The sequence below is a fragment of the Phyllostomus discolor genome, chromosome 7 (assembly GCF_004126475.2).
Source record: "Phyllostomus discolor isolate MPI-MPIP mPhyDis1 chromosome 7, mPhyDis1.pri.v3, whole genome shotgun sequence".
Classification (NCBI taxonomy): domain Eukaryota; kingdom Metazoa; phylum Chordata; class Mammalia; order Chiroptera; family Phyllostomidae; genus Phyllostomus; species Phyllostomus discolor.
In genome coordinates, this window is record NC_040909.2 from 10,234,367 (window position 1) to 10,262,139 (window position 27,773).

Consider the following 27,773-nt stretch of genomic DNA (forward strand, 5'->3'; position numbering starts at 1 on the left):
CCCATACCAAACCGCAGTTCTACATTTCATCTCTGCCTCCCCAATATTCAGGAGGCCCCATATCTTTTTTGTCCCTTGACCCCTCGCGTCAGCCGCCCCGAAACTGGCTTCGCAGTGTACAAGTCCCATTGGTTCTCCGGTGGGCATCGCCTCAGCACCGGCATCTGACCAGAAAGAAGCCTCAGCGCTCTTCTGGGTGGAGGTGGTGGGCAGTGGGGGGGGGGGGGGGGGGGGGGGGCCGAAGACACGAAGAGCTCAGTACGCTCGGTGGGATAGTGTGTTTGTGGAGTGAAACAGGAAAATGAAATGTACCTTACAGACAAATATCACTTCCCAAAGTTGAAAAAAAAAACCCTGCCCATTTTCTACATTTGAACTCCCCAGTTTGAATTGATTTTATTTCCCCTTCATATTTTTTTCTTTCACTGGTGCCTTTGTGTCTTGATAGCACAGAACTTTTAGTAGAAAACTGTAATTTCGCAGAGGCCCATGGGTACACGCGGTGCCTGTCCCAACTCAAGAGTCGACTGTGCACACCTCTTCCCGGGTCCACACTCAGTGGTGTCGTGTTTGTAGCTTGCAGTCAGCCACAGTGGGAGTATTGACACCATGGAAATTGGCCAACACTAGAAATCAGGACTTTGCACCCAGAGGGCCAATTATTAAGCATTTAAAACAACTCTGGGCACACACCTCCGTTTTCCCAGAACCAGTCACTATGTCAGAACAAAAAGTCAATTAACATCCAGGACTATCAGAACCATCTGCCAAACACCGTGGTTGGGAATTCCCACTCAAGAAGTTTACACAGAATAGCTTTTGCAGCTTTATGTAATTTCTGCAACATTTACTGCATAACGCTCCCCAGAACCAACCCTTAAAAGACAAAAAAAAACACAGTTAGATTATAGTATGTTTTAGTTATAATATCCGAGGCACATTACATTTAGTTATTTACCACTTTCCAGAGGGTTTTATTCCACAACAGACAAACATGGAGAATTCAGTAATTTCTAGTTATTAACAGTGCTGTGCTGACACCCCATTTTTTACATGAATTAATACGCACTCTGCTCTCTCCTCCCGTTTTGCTCTCTGCCATAAGTAACTGTGTGTCTCTGGATGACATGGAGGACAGAGCCCAGCAAGCTCTGAGTATGAGGTCTGCCTTTGCCCAAATCTAAAGTGGACTGAAGAAATATTCAGCTTCCTTACTGGGTCTGAGTGGGGTTGGCCCACTAGTTTCTTCTCTCTAGGAGTCTGTCATGGCGCCCCTGGTGTCACTCCCAGGAATGTTAATGGCCTCAGATAACTCGTTGCTGGAAATTGTTCAACGTAGAGGTTCTCACTTTGTTGTTCATTTAGCACCTGAATGGAGGCAGGGGAGACATTTCTACCTGGAGGCTCTGTGTATCTGAATTCCCCTGCCTTTTTGTTGCCACTGCCACAGACAGTGACGGCCTCCCCACGTGAGGAAGCCAGGGCACTCGGGCCTCGCCCTCCAGCTGCCGTGGGACAGCGCTTGGCTCAAGTCCTCTTTCTGGGGGCTGGTGTTCTGAGCTGTGTCTCATGTGAGTCTAGTACACTTCCTCTCCACTCTCCGGCGTTTCTTCTCACCCCAGCCACACACCTTGAATGAGGCTTCTTCCTCTGGCATTGGCTTCATAGTCTTACTTGCCACTTACACTTGGCTGGGTCTGGCTGTGCTCGCTCAAGGACACAGAGCCTTGCCTCGGTAGGGCTGCGGGCACCTGCCCGTGCCAGGCCACCCAAGCTCCCAGCACAGGCCTGCCCTGAATGCCCCCTTTACTCTGAGTTCCCCTCTACCTGACATCCCTCAACATTCTACAACATTCTATTATCTTCTGTGTTTTCCTACCTATTCCTAAAGAAGGGTTGGGAGAGGGGGGGTATTCTAACTTTTCTCCTTTTTCCCCATGTCAGAAACCTGCAGGAGTCACAATACAGTCTACACCCAAAAGTGACTCAGACCAGATGGGTTTGTTTTCTGAGACGTGTAACCTTGGAGAGACCCCAGGCTTCTTAGTCACCCATTAGCTCTCCAAAAACATTTGTGTCGGGCTAATGTTGTTGACCATTTCTAGATAGCTTCTAATTTCTATTATTTCTTCAAACCAGGAATTATTTCAAATCGTTTTGATTTCCAAAAGGATTGATATTTCTTGGGTAGCCTTTTATTTTGTTGTCATTTTAAGAATTCTGTTGCATCAGAGAGAAAGTGTGAGATCTTATGGTTTCTGTTTATTTGGCAATTAAAGTATTGCAGGTTGTACAAATTTTTGCAGCATCATAGTGCACTTACCATCTGCCATTTGATCTTTTATTTGGTTTTCCAAATTTATTTACCTGGTATAGATATATAGGATGCACTTGTTTTAACTGCTGTTTAGGATTTTATTTATGAATATACTATTATTGATTCATTCCTCCTTTTATTGATGGATATTTTGATTAATTTTTTTCTATGTCTCTGTCTTCCTCTTTCTTTTCCAACAGCTTCACTAAACAGATTTATATGTATCTGCTTTTTCTATGGACACGAGTGTTCTCTAGGATGGATGCCTAAAATCATCATTGTTTGATCATGGTCTATACAGTATGCTGCTTTGCTAGGATCCCCAGACTTCACGCCAAAGGTGCTGTAATAGTTTACAAATTCTCATTAGTAGTTTATGAGAATTTCCCCCACATCCTTGCCAACACTTGATAATTTTTACTTTTTGCCATTACGATGGTTGTACAGTATCTTTTTTGCATATCCCTGAAGAAAGATATATGTCTTCATTCTGAAGAAACTTGAGTCCTAAGAAAAATAAATAAAAATAAGCCTGTGCTTAGTCATGTCATATTGAAACTTTAGAATTCCAAAGCCAAAGGAAAAAACAACTTAAAAAACAACTAAAGGGAAAATACAATTTACTTACAATGGAAGGCAAGTAGAATGACAGCAGATTTCTCACGGACAATTACAGAGGTCAGAAGATAATAGGATGATATCTTCAAAATGCTGTGGGGAGGGAAAAAAACCTGTCAAACTAGAATTCTGTGTTATTCTCCCAGTGGTTTTATCTGTGAACTCTCAGTTGGCCTCCCCCACCTTCCTTAGAAATAGATACTGTCCTCTGACCTAAGGGGTGGGTAGGTGCCCGAAGCTGGGCAAGTCCTAGAAATCTGTGCCCTCGGGTCACAGGATCGGCACATGAAAGCACATAAACCAAGAGCTCTGCACACTCAGCCCTTCCATATACATGCTTTGAATATGTATTTTCTTTGTACTGGCCCCCTGCATCTGAGAGTCCGGAGAGGAAGCTTTTCATGCAAGAAAGAAAAATGTTGGTGCTCAAGGCCCCCGGCTCTTCCTTTGGACTCCAGCTATTCTATTATCAGGACGCCAGTAGCTCTCCAAAGGGACACTGACACCAGAAAAACAAGGAAGGTGTCACATGAGAAGCTAGATTCGAGTATTTAGCTGAGGATTTTTGGAGACCTGAGACAATGCAAGTAACAGCAAATTAACACTGTAGGTAAAAGCAAGTTAAGGAGGTAGATTCAGCAATGATACAACCATCCTAAGGCAGGTGAACATATCTGCAAGACATAAGGGTATCTTGGCACCAGGCCATTTGGGGAAGTGAAGAAAACCAGGACTGGAGAGAGCCGGAGTCAGAATGCATCTGGCTGGGGGTCAGCAGCCCTATCAGGGACCACTCTTAGTCACCTGTCCGTGCGTTCTGCATGAGTCAAAGGGATGCTGGCTTGGGTAGAATCTGTTAGCACCTGGGGATAAGATCTGGAGAAGGCAGTGAAGATGCTGTGAAGCCCAGAGCAATGAAAGTGCAGAAAGATTGATAGTGGCTGTACCAGAAATCTGAAAACCAAGATCTTTTGTGAATTTAAACTGTATAAATACAGATGAGTGAGGGAAAGGGGTGGAAGGCCAGGGCTGAAAGAAGGGTGGCAGCCAGAGGGCACCCAGGAGCCTGGAGTGAAGAGAAAGCTGTGGTCTCCTTCCACCCCCAGCTCTTCCTGTGCTCCCAGAACTTCCTGCTGGGATCAGTGAGCAAATCGGAAAAGATCTCAAGGCTCAGAAGATGTGGCTTAGAAAAATAATGAAGATGACATTCTGAATAAGTATGTTATGCAGCTGAAACCACTTGGTCTTGATCTTTGCATTAGAGGAGGAAAATTTTAGAAGGAAAAATGGACAGGATTGTTTTTAAAATAGTTAGTTGGCAGATCACCATAGTAAGAAGATGAGAAGTCAGATGGTAGCAAAATCCACATTAACAAGAGTTAAAGAGAATACGTAGACATCATTTACATTCCAAGCCTTCCAAGCCGGATAATGAGGTGTCAGCAAGACATCAGCTGGGGGAAGCAGGGTGGAGTAGGGAAATGGTTCTTTTTTTTCTACTGTTTGCAGCCAAAGCTCTGGTTGAAAATAAATGTAAAACCTTGCAGCTGGCAGTAAAGATCCTTAATGATCTCCATCAGTTGAAAACTAAGACTATTAAAGGGCCAGACTCAGAAAGCTTACAAGACAGAAGAGAAAGAATAAAAGCTGTCGGCTGCAGAAGGCGCTGTTCACAGAGAACTTAAGAAATTGGGGGTGAATTATAGTGAAAACAGCTTATGTAAAACTCTGTTGCATCACCGTGCTGAAAAAAGAAATCCCAGAACACCAGGCTTTATCTTTTTGATGCATCAAGATTTCTTCCTATAGAGAAGAGAGATGCAGCCTTCCTGAGACAGAAATTGCAGGTAGCAAGCCCGAAGAGTACTGTATTTCAGAGATCTCAGAAATAAAAGCAAACCCAGAGAGATGTACTAAATAACTCCCATCGGTAAGACGTCCTGGAAGCCAGACTGGCTCCCATGGAATACTCCTGGTGCATGCTGGGCACTGTACCTATCACCTTTCTGCTATGAAAGAGGCATGCCTAGCAGTGAATTAGTTGTCAGTGGGCTTGCACATAGGCACAGAGACATATGAGGTATCAGAAAAAAAAAAAACTTACTCTCTAATCTGCATGCAAACTTGATTTAATTGAGGAAAAGTTTCCAGAATGTTTTTTGGGTCCCCTATCCTCTGATGACAGGCTACCCAACCCTTCTTGACGGTGGACCCAAGAGGCGTATCTCCATTTTATCATTAATCAAATAAATTTGCCTGGATGTTAACACAGGGCTGTTCATGGACCACCAACTGGGCCAAGGGACTTTTTCAACCTGATAAAATTATCTGCCTCTAATATTGGCCCCATGTGGCTTCATTAATAAAGAGTGGCCCAGCCCTGGCCAGGTGGCTCAGTTCATTGGAGTGTCATCCTGGTACACCGAAAGGTTGCAGATTGGATTCCTGGTCAGGGCACCATACCTAGGTTATGATTTCAGTACCCGGTCAGGGGCCTACAGGATACAGCCGATTGATGTTCCCCTATTACATGAATGTTTCTCTCTCCCTTCCCCTCTCCCTAAAATCAACAAGCATATCCTCAGGTGAGGATTTTTTTTAAATGGCCCGAAAAGCTTGCATGCCCTTTCTGCAGCAAGGGCCGGTTTGGCTAATGCTGATGCCAACAGCTTCCTCTTTACCAGGAACGCCTGTCATCAGCTCTCCACAGAAAGGACCCCTGTTGCCATCAGTCACTTCTGAAACCTGGACCCAGAAACTCCATCCCGCTCCTCCTTCCTGGTGAACTCACATCTCCTCTCCAGAGGAAACTTTAGAAATGTAGACCCCCTTCCCATAAGAGAGCACCTTTCTCCTGGATCAGTTGAGATCATCTTTCTTTCTACAAAACACTTCCATCTTCGGGGTCTAGAGAGAAGGCCTCCCACCTCTGGAGGTGCCACCCCTGGGTCCCACTGGCTCCCAGCCGCGGGTTATAAGGAAGCTGCTGGGACAGTTTACGTGCTTCAAAATCCAATGTGAACGTTACTTCGGTCACTAGATGTAACACTTTTTTAGAACTTAGTTTTATTGGTTAAGAGATCTTTTTTTAAGCCAAATGATTCAAATCTGCTAGGTATTTTATTTGCTGTGAAGGCTACCACTTTAGCTGTGGTCTTGCATTTTCTCCACTCTCCTCTAACCTATTGTATGCATTATCAATGCAGTTCACATAGTTAATGTAGCATAAGCAACAGGAATGGATTTTTAGTAGCATGTTGAGTGTGGTATACCTTTATGTAAATTTGTTTAAAAGTAAAAGCATAAATGTACTTATCAGGAGTGTTTGTTAATCTATGCTCTTTTGCTCAGCCGTGCTTTGAACAAACGTAGCCGGTGAATTGAAAATCAAACACCCACCTTGTGGTAGGCGAATTGTTTCCTAAGAGGAAATAAGTACTCACTGAAGAATTACCAATCAACTAAACCCAGATGTGTGACGTAACGCCAAATAGCATGCTCTTCAATGCATTAAGTCACTTAGAAGATCACTAACGTATTCTATTAGAATTTGCTTCCAGTTGTGAAGGAACGGACTGTCAGATTCTCCTCCCCCAGCAGAACCGCTGATCTCTATAAAACTAGAGATTAACGCAGACCCTAAAAACTGCCTTAGATGGTGTGAAATTGCGGCCCGGGGCCTGCTGGCTTCTCCCCCCTCTCCTATCATAAGGTGGCATCTCCAAGTATTCCAGAGCTCCACCAGTTCTGATTGGAAACTTCCAGATTGCAACATTATGGCGGCAAGGTCAAGGTCATGGTTTCCATGGCCATGGAAGCCATGACCAACCTCTCCCATTTACAAATGGGAAACAGTCTGTAGTATTGGATGGACGCACAGTTCATGCTCCATAAAAAAGAAGCTATTGTTATCACTCTCCTTACCCAACATCCCCACAGGTGTGTACCTGTTGTACAAACAAGAAGAGTGAGTATGAAAAACCTCTCCAAATCACAATGCTACACCCTACTGTTGGGTTGACAGAATCATCTTGGTCCATCAAGGACACTTCATTTTGTTCAAGCAGAGGTAGTAAGTACCATTCAATGGTGTTATCAACGGGACTGAGACATGTGCTGTGGAGTCAGGGAAGACGCCCTTCCAGGACCTTCCAGGACCTTCCAGGACTGAGTCTGCCCATCTCCCTAACGTTAGATCAGCAGCTCAGATAACGTTCTGCAAACGACTCTCTCAGCACAGCCCCGCCTCACAGTGAACTGTTGGAATTTTTGCAGCTTCCCATAGTGAAAGCTTCCTTATGATTCTTTATCCCTTGGGAATGTTAGATTCTGCCTTTCTTTCTCCAACTCTCTCATCTTCCGTCTGAGTGAGCACATATGTGTTTCAAGTTAAATCTGATATTTACATCTAAATACAAAGTTCTAGACAAGGACTTAGTGGCAAAATATTGCCTCAAATTGTACATTAATCAATTAGCTACTTAATTAAATTCCTCTGGAAAAGGTGTTTTTAAGTAGATTTCAAAGACCTGGGATGAAGCGATTTCCCTATAACCCTCTCCACCGTTCTCATCTCTGACCCCAGCACCCATGGCCCCCATTGTGAACCAGCCACTCTCCTACTTCGAGGGAAAATCAAAGCCCCAGGTAGGGATGGACTCACGTTCCTGCCGCTGACCCTGCAAACCCGAGTCTACGCTCCTTTTCTTCTTCCCTTTTTTTCCAATGAAAAGTGACTCCCCCCATCCATGCCAAATCCCCTCATCTGTTCCCTGGGTGCCCCCTTCCACATCCTCGGTTCTTGACTCCATCAGTTAATCTCCCCTCATTCTTTTTTTTTTTTTTTTTAGTAAAGATTTTATTTATTTCTTTTTAGAGGAGAAGGGAGAGAGAAAGAGAGGGAAACATCAATGTGTGGCTGTCTCTCACACGCCCCCTACTGGGGACATGGCCCACAACACAAGCATGTGCCCTGACTGGGAACTGAACCGGTGACCCTTTGGTTCGCAGGCCCGCACTCAATCCACTGAGCCACACCAGCCAGGGCTCTTTTTCCTTCTTTATCCACCTTCTCTGCTGCCTTCTTCCCAGCAGCACTCACCACGCTCATGTGTCTCCTGAGCTCATGGAAAACTCCAGCTCTTGCCCTAGTCTCTGCTTCCCTTCACAGTCAGCCTTAGTTGAAGGGGTTGCATCTACCTTCATGAATTCCTGTTCCTCGCCTTGCAGAGGGCGGCCTGCAATGTCACTAAATGTCCCTTATTACTAAATAAAGTAGATACATTTGCCTCTCTAAAAGTCTCTCAATGTCTGAAAAATTACTCCTATTTTTTAAAAAAACAACAAACAAGCATCTCTTCAGTCAACAAGTATTTATTGAGGTCTTACTAGTGCCGGGAACTGAGGATGTAACAGGAAACAGATGTTGGCCACCCTGACGTTCACATTATCGGGGGAAGGGGAGCCAAGCAATAAACAAGAGCAGAACTGAACAAGAGCATTCCAGAGGGTGATAAGTGCTGTGACGATAAACAAACTAGAGTGATGGGCTTGTGAGTAACCATGGAAACCACTCTGGGTTTCCAAGCGAAGCAGCTCTGAGATGATACATGAGCTGAAGGCACCGATGCAAAGATCTCAGGCCAGAGCGTGACAGGCAGAATGAACAACGGCAGAGCCCCGAGGCGGGCACAAGCACCGAGTAGACATGACAACATCTTGTTTGCAAGCACGAACGGAGAGAACAGAAAGAAGGCAAGAAAGCGTGGTCTTGCTGGCTAGGGAAAGGGCACCTGGGTCACAAGAGAGTGAACCAAGCCTGCGAGAACTCCATGCGCCTTTTACCCTCATGGCCCCGCATCCCCTCCAGCCCTGAGTGGGAAAGCGTTGGAGGAGGTGGGAAGGAGTAGGGGAAGTAGCAGTTGCCTGCCTCTTTCACCCTTCAACCCCAACAAACACATCAGCCACGCTTGAGCTTACGTAAGCTGGGACGGCTTCTGGAAGGCGCCCTGCTGAAGAGACGGATTCACTCCAGCCCCTCTCCTCCCGGCCCCTGACTCTGCACTGAATAAGGAGAAGGGGCCCCCACAAGGCTACTGCTGGGCACACAATGCAACCCTAAGTCAAGGGCGGGCCCAGAGGGGAGTGTGTTAGGGTTCAGTTTTTTTCTGGTGGCCAGCTGAAGTGGTCAGGGTTCTCGGCGGGCAGGGAACCGACATGGGACTTGGCAGGACTCTCCAGTATTCGTGTGTGGCAGAGAAAACTGAAAAAGCAAAGATGTTCTCCCAAAGCCAAGTTTTGTCACTTAATGCACAGCTGACACTCACACACACACACACACACACACACACACACATTGATCCACAAGACGACCTGAGAGTCCTCCGTTTCAGCTGTGGGCAAACTCCCTCCCTGCCACCTGTCTATCTGTGTAGGGGGGTGGGGGAACCAGGGTAGACGGAGGGGAGCAGGTAGTTTCTATGGGGGTGATAGAGAGCCCGTACCAAGACCAAAGTCCTTCCCAGGACTCCAGAGCTCCTATAGTGGGAGTACAACAGAGAGCAGAGATGGGAAGCCAACCCCCACTCCTGTACCATAATGATGGGAACCGGTCCCGCATACACCCTTGAATGGCCTCCTACCCAGGGAGAGAAGTCTTGGGCTGCGTAATCTCCCCTAACTCACCCCTCTCGCCCACTTAATCTTCCTCTCCCCAAGGCCAGGCTCTGCTTACTTTCTTTCCCAATCCCACTACTGCATCAGAGGGCAATGTGAAGGGGTCCAGCCGGGGAGAGCATGGAGGGGCCAGGCCTCCATCCTCCCCGAGGGACTGGCTACTGTGGCTTGGAAACAGCCACGCTCTGAGCACGCCTCCGGGTCCTGTGGAAGTGCCCAGGGGACATCTGCCCGCTTAGCGGAGTGAGGAGGGGGGAAAGCGGTATGTCCTGCTTCATGGAGGGCCCATCTCCACAGCCCCGTTTCCAGGACCCCCCGGGAGAGCGGGCGGGGGCAGGGCATCACAACTGAGGCCAATAACCTGCCCAAAGCAATGAATTCTGGAGCTGAGGCCATCCACATGGGCTGGACAAGCTCAAAAGCAGAGCCTTACTTAGAGTATCTGCTGCCACTCAGGCTGCGGCGAGGAGGAGACAGTCACAAACCCCTGTGTGAGGCTGGAGACAGGGGCCTGGGGAGTGGGACAGGGCTGCTTTCTCATGCCTTTTCTCCTAGCCTCTGACACAGTCCACTGGCTACATCTGACATGTGGATTTAAACAATGCTGACCCTCCTGGGAATATCTCCGCATTTCTGGATCACGTGACAGCCTATTATCTTGCTCAGAAAAGAACATGGGTCTTCTCCAGAGCCAAGCGTGCCTCAGACTGTGGGCTAGTACCCGGAACTCATTGCAAAGAAGAAGGTCAAGGATCTAAACGATGTGGAGGGTCTGCAACAGGAAGCCAGGGACAGAAAGGAAGAGAGCTCGGAGGACACACAGGATGGTGGTGGGGCCACCCCGATCCAAAGACCCAGGGAGAGGAAAGGCTGCAGGTGACTCCAAACGAGCCACGCGCTGAGTTCTGGAGCCCGAGGGGCGCTGCTGGGACCCACCGGCTGGAGCCTAACACAGAGATGCCCCTCTCACCTCCAGGCAGGCTGCCCGGCGGCCCCCATGCCGTGGAGACCTTGGGCATCAGCCGGCGTCTGCCTCTGCGCCATGTTGGAACCCGGACAGCTCGCCCAAGGGCGCAGGGCTCAGGAAGCAGGGGGTCCAGGAGCTGAGGCCATCCACTCAGTTGAAACACCTCCTCGGTTACTTCTTCCGTGGGGCTGGCTTGATCCTCCTTTTCAATCTGGTTTGCAAAGAGAAACACAAACATCCATGACACTGGTAAGTGACGCCCTCTCTCTTCTTGCTGAGTTAGTATTAACTGTGCACGTGTGAACTGCCTTGGAGGTTATCCTTCTTCTGGGAGTTCCTTGGGATTCTGCTCTTTCATTTCTCAATGCTGGCAGTATCTGGCCAAAATAATATCATATTTTCCTGACCTGTTCCTAGCAAACATATTCTTTAAAAGTCCATCTATTTGTATGTGCATTAATTTGTGCTCTTCTCTTTCATCATTGCAGATAATTCTTAAACACAGGAAAACACACAGGAAATCGAAGTACCACCTCCATTCTTATTTTTTTAAAAAACTAGTCATACTGCTCATGAATGTAAAGACACAGACGTACACACATATACATATAGGTTTTGCACCCACATTATAAAACTGTGACCATATTGACAAGTTCCCATTTTGACAGGGAGCACACTATATTCAAAAAGAAAATAAACACCACCCAGGAAAGACGTTATAAAAATGTGGCCCCAAGTGAACATTGCTTGCAAGGTTATTCTCCATGTTATATTAACTGCAATTTATTTAGACAAGAGAACTTTATGTGGCCACCTTTGAAATGAGGTTCTGTCATGTAGTTTCAGACATCATCAAAGTTCTTAATTTTAAAAAAATAAGGAAAAAAAGGCAAAGATGCCTATATTAAAAATGTGCCATATTTTATACTAAGGACTGAGCTTATGGGAATCACAGCTTTTCCTATAATTGGCAGAGGGGAGTAAAAATTAGCAATAAAATTCATATTCAGGTATTAACAACAGCATTTTCCAAAACCCCAAATCATACACCGAGCTAACAATGCAGGCATCCTTCAGCCAGGATAGGAGATAAATGAAGAAACAATTTAGTGACATTTGCAGAGTGAACTGTAGCCTGGAAGGTTGGAGTGCACCCCCGTCCTGTCCTGGATTGTCTCTGTGACCTCCCGACATGAGACAGCCTGTTCCTATTAGAGCCCCACGTAGATCCTGCTGGATACAAAACCCTGGGTGGGGACAGTCGCACAGAAGCCACAGGTTCCAGGCCTCACCCTGTGTCAGGCACCACTGCCATCAGCCACTGCGGCATCTAAGATAACACGAGCACCTAGTTAACTAATCGTCACTTCGTGGGCCATGGCAGCCACATTGATGGTGCTGGGGATGGCCGGCCACATGGTGTAGCAACAGCCCCCAAATTCCATTTCGACAAGTGGAAGCAACTGCCTTGGGGAGACTCTGCCAGTCGTTAGGGTTAGACGGCACAGTGAACCCATTAAATAACAGTTCCAATAACATCCACTTACCTAGAATGATAAAATGATAAACTAAGTACTTCACAATGGTAAATAATGAGGTACATAACATCCTTATTTTACAGATGGGAAAAAGTACGGTTTGGAGAGAATAAGTAACTGGGACTGGCAGAGCTCAGACTCCGCCCTGAAGCCAGAGTCCTTGCCCTTCCCACGGGACCAGACTAGGTGTATTGGTAGGTCTCATTCAGCCAATAACATCGGCCAAGCCCGGAGTCAGGCCCTGGAGACGGGAGCATAAGACAGAGTTCCTGCTCCTCACTCGTGTGCACTCCAACAAGGTGTCTGCAACGTAGCAGTGGAGACGCCCAAGGAGTCCCGGGAGGAGGTTGGCATCCGCTCAGCAAGAAGGATGAAGGCTCCTAAGTCACAGAGCTATGCCAAAGCTCCGAACCACTGACAGTAATGATGAATCTGAGGGCATGGGAGAGAGGTTCTCTGCTTACGTGAAATATTCCACACATCATCCCCAATGACCCACTCACATAGGAAAATAAGTCAGTATGATGCAAAAATCAAGCCCTGTATAAAACGTCCTCATCATCCTCTCGTAGCGCATCTCAGAAGGGTGGAAGTTTTAAGGACTGCCCACGTGGCAGAGCAGACGAGACAAACAGCGCAGACCCACGTGGGGCCGGGAGAGGAAGCAGCAGGAGTCTGCAGCCCACACACGGCAGCCGTCTCAAGATGGCTCTTCAGGGCCCTCGTTCCCTTCCAGAAGAGCGTGGCCCTAACTGTAAATCCAGTTCCTAGAGCGTCAGTAATAATCACCTATAAGCCTCAGGGAGACATCAGTACCTGGTGATCTTGGCAATTACCACCATAGTAATTCTAGTAGTGATGAGAACTCCTTCAATTTTTTTAAAACCCCAAAAGCATTCATGCCCGTTCATTAGTTTAAAGATAGAGCATGTCCACCAGTGAACCAGAAGGAAAGATGAACCGCATCTTGAAATAAGAATTTGAAGAAAGCACAGGTATAAACCCACAACCCAACCCAAAGATCCTCCCCCTTTTAGTGATCCAGAAAACCAGTTTATCAAGGACTTAATTTGTTGGAACATTTCTCTAAGAAGCAAATGTTCTAAGTGAAATAGCTTTTTAAACCACATGCAAACCTAAGCATACAGATTAAAAGTAAAAAAATTAAATTGTCTCTATTCTTAGATGACATGAATGTCAATGTAGAAAATGCCAGTCTACCCCCCAAAAAATGGTAGAATAAGTGAGCATGATCTTTATAGCAAGATCACAGGACACATGAGCACTATACGAAAATCAATTGTTTTCACATACTAACAATGAACAATGAAAAATTAGGAGTGTGCTATTTCAATAGCATTTTTATAGAATACTGAGGTATAAAGCAAACAAAATATGTGCAATATCTATGTAATGAAATTACAAAACAAACAAAAAAAGAACTAAATGAATGAAGAGATATACTACATTAATAGACTCAACAGTGTTACAGTTCTTCCCCAAACTGATCTATAAATTCAATACAACCTCATTCCAAACCCTATCAAAGATAATGTAGAAATTGACACACTGACACTACAATTTATAAGGAAAAATAGAGGAACTAGAATAGCCAAAAATAATTTCAAATATAAGGAACAATGCTGGGGTCCTGGCTGGTGTGGCTCAGGGGACTGAGCACCGGCTTGCAATCCAAAAGGTCGCCAGTTTGATTCCCAGTCAGGGCACATGGCTGGGTTGTGGGCCAGGTCCACGATTGGCTGCATGAGAGAGGCAACCATCTATCTTTTTCTCCCTCTCTTTCTCCTTCCCTCCCCCTCTCTCTAGAAATAAATAAATAAAACCTTTTTTAAAAAGAACAATGCACCTGGCTGGCGTAGCTCAATAGATTGAGCACAGGCTGCGAACCAAAGCATCGCAGGTTCGATTCCCAGTCAGGGCACATGCCTGGGTTGCAGGTCATGACCCCCAGCAACAGCACATTGATGTTTCTCTCTCTCTCTCTTTCTCCCTCCCTTCCCTCTCTAAAAATAAATAAATAAAATCTTTGAAAATAAATAAATAAATAAAATCTTAAAAAGAACTACTTGAATAATTAAAATTTTTAAAAAAAGAACAATGCTGGGGAATTCACACTAATTGATTTTAATACTTTAAGGCTACATTAATTAAGTGTTGTATTATTAAAAGGCAAAAAATATAAATTCACAGAACAAAATAGAAATTCCAGAAACAAACTTGCACACTATGGTCAACAGATTTTCAACAAAATTGCAAAAGTAATTCAGTGGAGAATCTTTGAAACAAAAGGTGCTGGAACAATTGAAAATGTATATGAAAAAATATTGAACCTCAACTTATGCTTCATACCACTTATAAAAAATAACTCAAAATGGATAATAATGTAATTATAAAACCTAAATTTTAAAATTTCTATAATCACGCATAAGGAGAAAATTTTTGTGACCTTGGGTTAGGCAAAGAATTCTGACATAAAATACGGAAAGTATAACCCATTTAAAAAATGATAAGTTGGACTTTGTCAAAATTTGAAACTGACTCAACACAAGACATGTTAAGAAAATGAGAGAGCAAGACACAGGTTGGGAGGCAATATTTGCAAAACAGATATTTGTATTCAATTTTATAAACTCTCAAAATACAATAATAAGAAAACAATAACCCACTTTTTAAAATGGGCAAAAGATTGAGCATATATTTCACCAATAAATGTCTTTGATGGATGGTATACAAGCTCATTAACAGATTCTCAACATCATGAGTCATTAGGAAAATGCAACATTAAACTACACTGACATGTCATTGCACACCTATTAGAATGGGTAAAATTGTAAAAGCTGACAATACCAAGTGATGACAAGAAGGCAGAACATCGCACATTGCTAGTCGGAGTACAAAATGATACAACCACTTTGGAAAAGAATTCAGCATGTTCGTATGCATTTAAATATATCACTGCCATATGTCTCAGTCATACCAGTTCCAGTTATTTTCTCAAGAGAAAACTTATGCTCAAGTGAATGTTTATAGCAGTTTTATTCATAATCAGCAAAAACTGGAAAAAAAACTAAATCTCCTTTAAATGGAAAATTGTGATGGTACATCCATACAGAGGAATACTATTCAGCAATAAAAATGAAAGAACTACTTGTGCATGCATCAACGTAGTTTACTCTCAAATGCATTACGCTAAGTGAAAGAAGCCGGACTCAGAAGGCTCTGCATGAAATGAACCCACTTATATGACATTCAGGGTAAGATAAACGATACGGACAGAAAACAGAGCAGCGGTTTTCAGGAGCCTGGGGGTTGACTGCAAAGGAGAAGTATGAGAGAAATTTGGGGGGTGATGAAAATATTCTATATCTCGATTGTGGTGGTGGTTACGTACATAGAGCTATTTCCTGAAAAGGTTGGATTTTACTGCATGCAAATTATATCTTAATAAACCTAATATATGTAGGGTGTGTTTGTCTGTGAGAAGGGGTAGTGTATATTACACATACATGTACATGCCAGACCCTGGAGGAGGCAGGAGAGGAGGAAGGAAGATCATGGGTATGCTTGACCCAATCAGAAAACCATGCTTTGTCTCAGAGGCAGAAGGGAGGGATTTAAAGACAGATGTAGCCCTGGCTGGTATAGCTCAGTGGATTGAGCACAGACTGCAAACCAAAGTGTCGCAGGTTCAATTCCCAGTCAGGGTACATGCCTGGGTTGCAAGCCATGACCCCCAGCAATCACAGATTGATGTTTCTCTCTCTCTCTCTCTCTCTCCCTCCCTTCCCTCTCTAAAAATACATAAATAAAATCTTTTTAAAAAATAAATAAAGACAGATGTGTATCCTGACAAATGTGTGAGGGCTGGTGGGGCAGGCAAGTCTGGAGAGGGGCTGAGGCTCACCCCTTTGTGGTGTCACCAGCCCATAAGGCTAGAAGGCTCTTCCCAGCTGTGCTCAGCACCCATGGGCTCAGCAGTTGGGAAAGCGCAGAAGTGCAGGTGAGTCATCAGCCCGATGCAGGATCAGGGATTTGTGAGATGGGGGTAACGGGAGGATGGGCGACAATGGGATGGAGGCTATTGGAGAGAGACTGGTTAACCAGGAGGTCTAGGTTAAGGACATGCGACAGGGAGGAGCTGTCGGACTGGGAGAACATGCACCGCTCACAGGACTGGAGGCGTCTCTGGCTAACCCCGGCCTCTGCACAGGTCATGTGCTCCCAGGACCACCACAATGTGGTAAGGCCTGCTCCCAAATGCGCAGGAATTCACGACTTATGGAGAGCAATACTCCAGAGTTCAGTCACCACCCTGACCAGCATGGCCCAGTTGGTTGGGCATCGTCCCACAAAGCACAAGGTGACTGGTTCAGTTCCCAATCAGGATACATGCCTGGGTGGGGCGTGTGTGGGAGGCAGCTGATCATTGTGTTTCTCTCATGCATTGATGTTTCTCTCCCTCACTTTCTCCCTACCTTCCCCTCTCTCTAAAATAAATACATAAACTGGTGGAAAGAAGGGGGAGGGGCCAGTCAAATAACATAATGGGAATGACCCATGTACACCGACAATGGTGGGGGGTTGCCTGAGTGGAGGGGGGAAAAGGGGGAAAAAGTAGGACAACTGTAATAATGTAAATGATAAAATATTTAAACTTAAAAATAAATAAATAAAAATTCAATTCAATTAATAAAATCATAACAGAGAGAGAGTTCGGTCACCCAAACTCACAAAAGCAGTACCGCCCCCCGAGAGGCAGGCCGGGCCAGAGGCTGATCGGAGAGCGGGGTGCTCAGGCCCCTCTCCTAACTGCTGTTAGCTGAAAAACGATTGGGGAATTTCTGATTTTTGTTGGTCTGATGAGACCAAAAATCAATGACCAGAGCATAACCACTGAGATGAAATTAAGCATAATATATGCTTAGATGCAACTTTTCCACAAACATGTAAGAAAGTTCTTTTTTTAAATTTTTATTTTTATTTATTTTTTAGAGAGGGAAGGGAGGGAGAAAGAGAGAGAAACATCAGTGTGCGGTTGCTGGGGGTCATGGCCTACAACCTAGGCATGTACCCTGACTGGGAATTGAACCTGCGACACTTTGGTCCGCAGCCCACGCTCAATCCACTGAGCTACGCCAGCCAGGGCAGAAAGAAGTTCTTCTGAAGGCCTGCCCACAAAGTCAGTGTTTGGTGCCTGGGAAAACAGAGGGAAGGCTCAGGAAAGGGACTGGAGGGGCTGGCTCACCCAATCCCGCATAGAAGAAAAAATGCTCCACGGTTTTCTAGAAGGAGGAAATTCAGAGTGTATGCCTTGGCATCAGGAAGGATAAAAGGAAGACAAGGCATGTAGCAGAAAGTGTCTGGGATAAGTTGGTGTCCACGTGCCTGAAAAGCAGGCAGGCCACCTCTGCCTAACAGCCTGAATGTTAGCAGCCGGCCCAATGCCTGGTTTTATCGGTGCACACCAACCAGCCCATTACAATGATTGCTCGTGGGTCAGCATGCTTCGAAAGTCAATTCTAGCTTGTCAAGTATCTGTGTTGATATTGCATTATATTCTTTGGCAGTGCTGATGATTGCAAACAAACTGAAAACAATATACAAATAGGAACCTCCTTCCACAGTTACAAAGGAAAGTGAAGTGTTCGTATTCTCTTCCCAGTGTGACCAGCACGTAGTCATTCAGTTGGTATGTTTGTCCTATCCCCTAGAAGTCACGAGCTGCCATGCCCAGCCCAGGGTGGTGTGTGGTCAGGAACACACTGAACCTGGCTTGCTTCAGTTTCAGACTCAAAACCAGAGCCGTCTCAGTCTCCTCAAGACCAAGTGCCGTGGAGAACCTGAAGCCACCTGAGAATCTTTACCTTCTAATAATCAGTTATCTTTCCTTGACTTTGATTTTGTCATCTGCGGAAGTGAGACAAGGGGGTGAAGGAGAGGGATCGGGAAGGGGGGACCACTGAATGTGGGCTGAGGTTGGAGGCAGCCGAGCTCAAGGTTGTTCCTGGAGGGAATGGCAGCATCACGGAGGGAATGGCAGCATCACGGAGGGATGGGCCACTCGTCTGAGCATCTGGCCCAGGAGCGTGCATCACTTCCCTTGATTGCCCGGAGCCTGGCCCTGTGCTATGCCCTGGGTCTGGATGAATAGGCTTGGAAACACATGCGGAAATAAATGGGTCCTCCAGACTTCTGATGTGCAAGGCTCAGTTTGGTGCAAGATACGCTGTGGCCCTGGCTGGTGTGGCTCAGTGGATTGAGCGCCAGCCTGCAAACCAAAGGGTCATCGGTTCACTTCCCAGTCAGGGCACATGCCTGGGTTGCAAGCCAGGTCCCCAGCAGGGGGCGCTCAAGAGGCAACCACACATTGATGCTTCTCTCCCTCTCTTTCTCCCTCCCTTTCCCTCTCTCTAAAAATAAATAAATAAGATCTGTTTTTAATTCACCAATTATAAGTATAGAATTTTTAAAAAAACATTTGACCTTCCGCCCTGGCTGGCATAGCTCAGTGGATTGAGTGCGGGCTGCGAACCAGGCATAGCAGCTTCAATTTCCAGCCAGGGCACATGCCTGGGTTGCAGGCCATGACCCCCAGCAACCACATATTGATGTTTCTCTCTCCCTCTCTTTCTCTCTCCCCCTTCCCACTCTAAAAATAAATAAATAAAATCTTAAAAAAAAAAAAATTTGACCTTCCTAAGATGGCGTGGATGAACAGATGCCTCTCTGGCTCACCTTTTTTCTCTACATGGACACACACCCCCCCACACCCGCCTCTTACCCGCTATTCCTGAAGTCTACCCACCTCTGTGAGGCCTACATGAAGCAGCACCCTGTTCAGTACATGCTCATTGTGACAATATGAGGACACCTACACCCTGCGCTGTGACGAGTTATCCTCTTGTTTGAGCCTAGCGAAGCACAAAGAACCTGGCTGGCTCACTGCCCTCCTCCTCCCTGCACTCTGTAGGTATGGAATCAAGTTTGTTAGATGGGCGAACTAACAAACGAACGAGATTGATGCCAGAGAACCAAAGTGGGCAGACCAAAGGGCTGGGCCTCTGCTTCTACCGGTACAGAGACACTCCTTACAGCGGCCACTTCCCCTTTCTCCCGGGCACAGGAATTGAGATCCTCATTTATCGGACCCGTTACCGTGGTCCGCACTCCGAACTGATCAATTAACCACCCTGGTCCTACTCGACAAAGGGAACCACGGGAGCTGCCACCCGGGGAACCAGGAAACCGTACTGATGGCATGTGCGAGGAAAACAGGAGCCACACCAGGGATTTCAGACAGAGGGGGTTTCGTGCGGGGAGTTGGCGACGGGTTTGGCAAGGCTGAGAGAGGGTCCTCGAGGTGCCCCAGGTGTTAGTAAACACAGGAAGCAGCTACTAACCTTAGGGCTGGGGGAACGAAAGGGAAGAGATGGTGTTACCAGAACCTAGAAGCTTTGGCGGGGGACCCCCCACGGCTGGTGCCTGGCCCTCTCTGGGGGCTGCTGCGCGGCTGCTGCTTGGACTTCTGAGGGGGGCGCTGCTTGGCTGGTGGTGGTCGGACCTCTGGGCGGGGGCGTGGCTGACGCTCAGACCTCGGAGGGGACCGTGGCTCAGACCTCGGAGGGGACCGTGGCTTGGCCGGTGCTCTGACCACCGCGGGGGGTGCAGCTGGCTGGTGCTTGGGCCTCTGAGGGGACGTTGGACGGCGCCTGGTTCTGAGAGGGGCCAAAAGAAGCTGGAGGCGGGAGCCATGGCTCTCTGCTGCCGAAGGGAGGCTGGCGGGAGCTGGAAACAGGGGGGCAGGCCCTGCTCCCCCTCCCACCTGCACGCTCCCTCCAGCACCTTCCAGTGGCAGCACCTACCAGGGAGCCCACGGTCGGTCGGGGGGGACTGGGGGAAGCGCAGCGTGCAGAGCCCCAGGCCAGCACCACAGAGGACAGCAGAAAGGGCCGCCGCCCGGCGCGGGTGCTGGGCGGGCGGCGCGGAGCCCTACCTGGTCTTCTGGCAGGCGCAGCAGATCCAGTCCTCCTCCTTCCTCTGGTAGAAGCAGCCGCTCTTGCAGATGCTGTACTTTCGGTCCACGATCTCCCGCTTGGAGTTGAGGAAGGTGAAGGGCGGGCAGCAGTGGATGCTGAAGTGCTCGGAAAACTTCTGGTTCTTGGAGAGCCTGGGACCCTCCTTGCCCGTTTTCTGACTCATCTCACTGCGAATCGTCCGCGCAGGGGGAGGTAGGGAGACACAACACGGCAGGTCAGGTGCGAGAGCGCCTTCTACCCAAGCAACGCACTCACCCAGAATAGCAATTCCCTGCCCCGCGACACGGAAAACAACTAAATGAAGGGCTGATTCATGTTTGTGTGATTTTTAATATTTTCTGGAAATGGACTTTTGCCCCCCTTTATGTTTAGCAATCCATTTAAGATAGAAAAAAAAATACTACAAAGCCAAGCATTAATGAGCACCTAGAGCTGGTGGTTGTTTTATATACTTCGTCTCATGTTTTTGGCATTATCAGCAAACCACAGACGACAGAAGCTAGGGAACGGGGCCAAGTCCATCAAGCCCGGAAGAGGCAGACAGAGGATTTGGATCCATGTCCGTGGGACTCCAAACTCCCCCGCCCTCTGACCAGACCCAGCACACCTGTGCCCCTGTGCTCGGCCCCCCCTCTCCCCGGAGCGGGGGCCAGGCGCTGGGCCCGGACTGGACTTCGGGGACTGGAGATGGGCCCAGCAAAGGGATAAGCCCACAGAGACGCACGGGCCTATGTCCTAGGATGAAAAAGGCTGAAAGTTGGGGGGAGAGAGCCCCCTGAAGAAGGGAAAGCGGAGAATGGTGTTGGGAGTCCTCACACAGCGTGGTGGTGCGGATCCCCTGAGCAAGCAAGAAAGCTCACGGTGGGGACCAGAGTGTAAACTCAGAGGGGGTCCTGGAGCGGGGATGACAGGTGGGTAGGTGCTTCCCTCTGTTCCTGCCCTACCTGGCCTTCCCAGGTTTTCGGATCTACATTCACTGTTGAATATTTTAAAATTTGATGAATGTATTTTTCAGCACTAATAAGAAATGAGCTATCAAGCTACGAAAAGACATGGAAGAATATTGAATGCATATTATTAAGTGAAAGAAGCCAATCTGAAAAGGATACACACTGTATGATTCCAACTATATGACATTTTGGAAAAGACTAAACTATAGAGACAATAAAATCTTCAGTGGTTGCCAGGGGTTAGTGGGGAGAAACAGATAAATACATGGAACACGAAGAATTTGGGGCAGTGAAACTCTTTTGTATGATACTATAATGGTAAATACATGTCAATATGCACTGGTCCAAACCCATACGGTGTACAATGCCAAGAGTGAACCCTAATGTAAAGTGTTGGGTGATAACCTGTGTGAATGAGGTTCATCGATTGTAAAATGTTCCACTGTGGTTCAGAATGGTGATAGTAGGGTAGGTTGTGAGTGTTTGTGGGCAGAGAGTATATTGAAACTCTAAGTAGTTTCCTGTAAACCCAAAATTGCTCTAAAAAATAAACTACTTCTTATTAAAAAAAATTTGATGAGTGGAAATACTAAAACTTCCTAAGTTCTTATTCTATAATTAACCACTCGTAAAATATTTGAGAATACTTTAGGATATTTACAGGTAAATATATAGTTAACAAAAATTAGGACCATATTTTATGAACTGTTGAAATTTTTATACTTGAAAATCATTTGTTTTTAAAGTTTTATAGATATGGACGTAATGTTATTCCTATTATTCTCTCATGCAAGGGTGTCCAAACTTTTGGCCTCTCTGCATGACACCAAAAGAAGAGTTGTCTTGGAGCCCTGGCTGGCATAGCTCAGTGGATTGAGTGCCGGCTGCAAACCAAAGTGTCACAGGTTCAATTCCCAGTCAGGCCACATGGCTGGGTTGCAGGCCACAGACCCCAGCAACCACACATTGATGTTTCTCTCCCTCTCTCTCTCTCTCTCTCTCTCTCTCTCTCTCTCTCTCTCTCTCTCTCTCTCTCTTTCTCCCCCCCTCACTTCCTTCTCTAAAAAATAAATAAAATCTTTTTTAAAAAAAAGAGTTGTCTTGGGCCATACATTAAAATACACTGCAACAAGTAATCACAAAAAATCTCATAATGTTTTGAGTAAATTTACAGTTTTGTGTTGGGCTGCATTCACAGCCATCCTGGGCTGCATGCTGCCCACAGGCTGTGGGTTGGACGCCCCCATAATAGCCTTAAAATCTGTGATAAATTTATACTTACAGCCCCCTTTATAGTTTATCTATTTACATGTTCTCTCATTTTTCTTGATTAATCTTGCCAGAAGTCATCTACTTTACGTTCTTTTCAAAAACAAGCTCTTGGTTTTCTCACGTGTCTTTGCTCACTGGTTTCTAGCTCATTCATTTCTGCATGCATTTCTTCTTTCTTTTCTTCAGGTTCCTTTAAGTTACTTTCTTTTTCTCTGTCCTTGAGTCCAATGCTTCTCACATGTGCATTTATCACCGTACCTGTTCCATCAGGTACAACTTTAGCTGCATACCACAAGTATTAAAATAAATCATTTTCACTTTATTTTAGATGCGAGTGAATTCCTCCTTGACTCATCAATTCTTCTTAAAAATCTGTTGTAAAATTTCCAAGTGTATGGGGTTATTTCTGTTATATTAGCTTCTAATTCTAATGCACCATGACTCTCTGACATTTGCTGAGATTCGCTTTATGATGGCCCAGCGCATAGTCAATACTGGTAGGTGTTCCACCTGTGCTTGGAAAGCCGTGCCGTTTTAGAAACAGTTTGGAGTTGTACAGTGCAGATAAAATGGGCACAAACCACACTCTAGCAGTCTGTTCTTGGGCACAGCGGCCACCAGGGTGCTGGCCCAGCTCTGCGGGCGAAGCCTTCTGGTGGAGCACAAGCCTGGAGGAGCCTGAGCCCTGGGGGCTGCCTGTCTAGGCCTTGACTCTTGAACACTGAATGCCTAGACCTGAGACATGGTTAAACCCCCACCTTGTTTACACCTCTGTGGCTTCAGTGACAAGTGACCAAACACAACTCCACATTAATATATACTGTTTCCTCACCTAAAAGAGGGTTTCTTAACCCGTTTGGGCTATTATCACAAAAATGCCACAAGCTGGGCAGCTTGTAAACAACAGAAATTTATTTCTCACAGTCCTGGAGGCTGGGAAGTCCAAGATCAAGACCCTGGAAGATGCAGCATCTGGTCTGGGGAGCCCAGTTCCTGGTTTGTGGGCCAGCAGCATGAGCAAGGCGCTCTCGGAGGTCTCCTGTCTACGGGCACTGAGATCCCCATTCAGGAGATCCCCGCCCTGGTGGCCTAATCAGCTCCCAGAGGCCCCACAGCTCAACCCCATCAGGTCGGGGATTAGATTTCAGCATATGACTGTTTGGGGGACCCAAACATTGCGTCCATAACAGAGGGGACCAACAAATAATACTTAACTCAGCGGGCCTTTAAATTCCCTTTCACTAAGAATTCATTCAAATGATCTAATTCCATTGAGGTCTTCAGCCATGTTCTTTACATATCATCTATATCTCCGATGACATTTAATTCAAGCATTAATGATGTGTTTATTTACTTTAGTGGCTAAACACAAATCATGATGTTTTCATGGAAAAATACCATGTAATTACAGAGCAAAGATAATTATGAACTGTCTGGCAGGATAAAGAGAAAAATAACTGATTTTGAAATTGTACAATATCATCTTCTGTAAGCTTTCCAGATGTTTCCATATACCCGTATTTTTCGGACCATACGACGCACCTAGGTTTTAGAGGAGAAAAACAGGAAAAGAAATTTTGAAGCAAAAAATGTGGTAAAATATTTAATAACATAAATAACATAATATTTCACCAATGTAAATGTAAACAAAACTCAACAGCAGCATTAACAACCATTATTCCTCCCAAATTGGGGGTGGAGGGAAATCGCGTCTTATAGTCCAAAAATACGGTGCTCTAAAACTAAAGAGGGGGAGAAAATGAGGCAAGTATTTGAAGAAGGAGGGAAAGGAAGTGAGAGGAACCAAAGGGAGGAAACAAGAACCTCCACCCACTATTCATTGAGTACCTACTCCGGATGCTTTATATTTGTCATCTCTTCATTCCTAAAACAACTCCTCAAAGTCATCTCTCCTGTCCTCACTTTAGAGATGAGGAGAAGAGGCCTGAAGAAGTTAAGTGAACTCTCCAAGAGAATATAATAACTAATAATAATAATAAAAATCAAACTCATAATGGTCCATATGACCAGGTGAGTACCCAGTACTCACTCACCCTTCTTCAATAACCAACCTTTCGTGTGGCAAAGTGTGGCAAATATATAACTATTTATATAGTTAAATATATACAGCTCCCCACGTGACCACATTCTGGCCAATGAAATGTAGGCAAAAGTCCACGGGGAAGATAAGGCTCTTTAATAATAAGGCTGTCATTCAAGAACAGACCCTCCCCTGGTGAGTGCATTCAGCCCAGCTGTTCCTGGCCCCCAAGAGGTAGAATTATTTCAAGCCTTCGGTCCTAGTCCCCTAGGGCTCCTCCCCGCTACTCCCTTCCCAGCCAATGAAGACACAGCAAATACCTCCACCCCCTTGCGGCTCAGCCCAAAGCCATGCCACTTCTTCAGGAGACTCTCCAGAGTCCCCCCTTCTCCCTAGGAGAAATGACACTCCTCCCTCTTTTGTGCTCTGACCTTGTCTGCCATGCATGATTCCAGGAGAGCATCTGGAGGCTTAAGAGTGAGCCTTACAGTGCCATTGTCTCCTTGAATCCTCTGTCCTCCGAGCCTTGCACAATGTCGTGTTTACGACAGATGCTCAGTAGATGCTTGATTAAAATGAGAGAATGAACAATGGGCGCCTCGCCACAGCTGCAGGGCCCTCAGCCTGTCCCTGCCTGTCCCCAGACACTCTCTAGCAGCCCCAGGTGCCCTCAGGGACCTCAGCTCCGGCTCAGGCAACAGTGTCTGTTCAGTGAAACAGGCAACACGGAAAGGGACCTTCTGACTGACCTGGAAATGTATAAAATGCTGCTCCTTGGAGAAAAAATGCTGAAAGACTTAGTGAGCCCATTCCACCTTTTCCTAATCATGCAAATTAGAAAGCTTTAATCAACACGCACATTTATCTATGCATTCTAGAGATGGCGCTAGCGTCTCTACGTGACCACCAGTGCCGTCAATACCGACTTTACCGGTCTCTAAGGCGACCGCAGGTGGCGATCAGAACCCTGAACATAAAATGGATTTTTTCCCTTCCTTTCTACCACCTTTTCTTAAAAGGCAGTTGGGACATGTGGTAACTATTTAATAGAAGTCACGTGTGACCCTCAGTCCTGGGTGGTCCCCTGGGAAGACAAGGCAAGTAGTAAAGTGACATGTTGCCGTTGCAGCCCACACGCTCCCACACTTCTGCATGAACCACATGTCGGAGATCTGACATGGAAATGGGCACAGGCTCTGCAAAGTGAAGGGCAGGTGCAGGTCAGTGTGTGGAAAGAGAACAGTTCCTCGATTCTGGTCCCTCAGGTCCCTCAGAACCACGAGCGAGGGCCTGCCCTTGTCCTGTGTTAGGAATTCATCAGGGGAGGGACGGGACATGAGCCTTGGCTCTGACCAGCCGGGCCCCGAGCCGTATGTGAGGACGATACTCTGGCTTCAGATGTCAAAACTCCAAAGGAAGACCATGGCCAGGCCCCAGACCTCTTCATATGACCCCAGATATGGGTTAAGGAGTGGGATGTTTCATACATCCTCAGGAAAAAAATTTAAGTTAACAAACAAAGCAAGAAATTTCCAATTTATTCCTACTCAATTCAGGTGTATGCCCCCCCCCCCCAAAAATCACAACTTTTTCATTCTCTTTAATTGTATAATTGATGCAATATTATGAGCCATCCCTTGCTAAATATTGGCTGGGAAAGACAGGGAGAAGACCTCAGAAACTGAACTCCTGAGTTCAGACTGCCTGGATCACTCCTGGTGTAAACTCTCTCTTCCTAATTAACGTTCGGTTCTCTGGCAGGACTGCTCTTCACCTTTTTCAATACATTCTCAAGGTGAGTAAGAGTCTAGGGTGCCCGAAAGTCCCCATGACAAGGAAGGAAGGGGTGGCTGGTCTGGGTCGTGCCCTCTTCTGCTGGACTCTGCCATAGGGTGCCTTGTGCGGCCTCACCCGGCCCCCCGGCCCCCCTAGCATGAGTGATGCCTGTCACTGCTGACCACTTGGCCCCACCAAAGCCACTGGTCCCTACTCAGCAGGTCCCCATTCTGATCCAGCTGTCCTCTCCGCTCCTCCACATCCACCCAGGTAACTCCCAGTTCCCACGCAGGCCATGCACTGCGTATAGGGGATCAAGAGCCCTTTCTTGGGGCCACTGTCCCAGACAGCTCCCCAGCCAAAGCTGTGCACTCACTCCTGGGCCACCACGGATGAGGGCAGGCTTCCCCCAAGGGCTGGCAGTCTGTCCCCATGATTTCTGTTGAAGTATGTCAGGAGGAACCACCATCCCCCCACCCCACCCCCCACACACACAATTTCAAACCTGTCTGGACATTCCTTCCACACCATACCACGCCCCTGCCATGATGCTGAGGTTTCATCCGAAGGAGAGAACAGGGGTGCCTGCCCCCTTCGCTTGTCTTCTCCCTCTCCCACTTGAATGTGCTCCACAGCCCACGGAATCTGTCCATGGGATCACCACACGCAGAAGACTTAGCAAAGGAGGAAGGGCTCCTTCCCAGATCTTCTCTTTCCTCTTCCCAACGCCTTCGTACGCACAGCTGTAATTTCTCGTTAAAACCCACACTGCCACCCTCTCTGCCTTCAGGTGATTAGGAATAATTGTAAGGAAAAGATGAAGTAACCAGGAATTGTAATTTGCATAGAACAAGATGGATTTGAGAACAAGACGAAAAGTAGAGCATTTAAAACACTATTACTTTGAAACATGAAGAATTAACTTCAAGTGCTTAAAATATTTATAAATTTTAAATGAATTTCTGTTACGCTTTCCCTCCATTCCATGATTTAATATTCATTCTCTGAAATCAAAGCCCTCGAGAGCAATAAAGAATATTAACCTCTCATTCCATGAGAGGAGACAGAAATAAAATATAACTTCAGTAATAATGTGTGACTATGGATTAAAAAATAGCAAATGGAATTGTACTTACTGGTAGGGACATAGGGGCAGGTGGGGTAAGTGATAGGAATCCAAAACTTAATTTTACATATCACCCAGAATCAGGGGGTGGTCTTTCAAGAAACTGCCAGAATTGAAAGCATGAAGCATTCAAAATTCTATACATTTAAAAAAAACAGACTAGCTTATTAAAGGCAAGAAGATGGGCAAGGGAATCCTAGCATTTTTATAAAAAAATACAACATAAGTGGTAAGCCTTTGATTCTGTTTAATTATTGATGTTTTATACTTAATGAATCATGGACATATCAGGTAGCTACTTGAAGAACCATTGACAGTCACGCAGCCACTTTAAAAGGGGCTGGTGAAGATTGCACTGACGTAAGGAAAGAATTCCGCACTATCAAGGGAAGGTGGCAGGAAGCTACACTGCTTATGTGTGGCACCAGCTCCAGGC

At 46.3% G+C, this 27,773-nt stretch overlaps 1 protein-coding gene across 3 annotated transcripts in view; it reads right to left on the reverse strand.

The window, feature by feature from the left end:
• Positions 1-900: 900 nt before the first annotated feature.
• The window catches only part of LOC114501827 (myelin associated oligodendrocyte basic protein), a 35,549-nt gene continuing 8,676 nt past the window's right edge, over positions 901-27,773 (reverse strand). Inside the window, exons 2-6 of one of the 3 annotated variants that reach the window (XR_004904180.1) lie at positions 20,130-20,339; positions 19,576-19,851; positions 10,581-10,788; positions 2,946-3,028; positions 901-2,824 (exon numbers count right to left, since the gene is read on the reverse strand). Coding sequence is in view for 2 of the 3 variants with exons in the window: in XM_028518581.2 (XP_028374382.1) it covers positions 19,572-19,851; positions 20,130-20,335 (486 nt within the window). In the remaining variant the exon portion in view is untranslated. Of the gene's footprint in view, positions 2,825-2,945; positions 3,029-10,580; positions 10,789-19,536; positions 19,852-20,129; positions 20,340-27,773 lie in introns of all 3 variants that reach the window. The other 2 variants (XM_028518581.2, XM_036030490.1) reach the window with 2 other exon arrangements.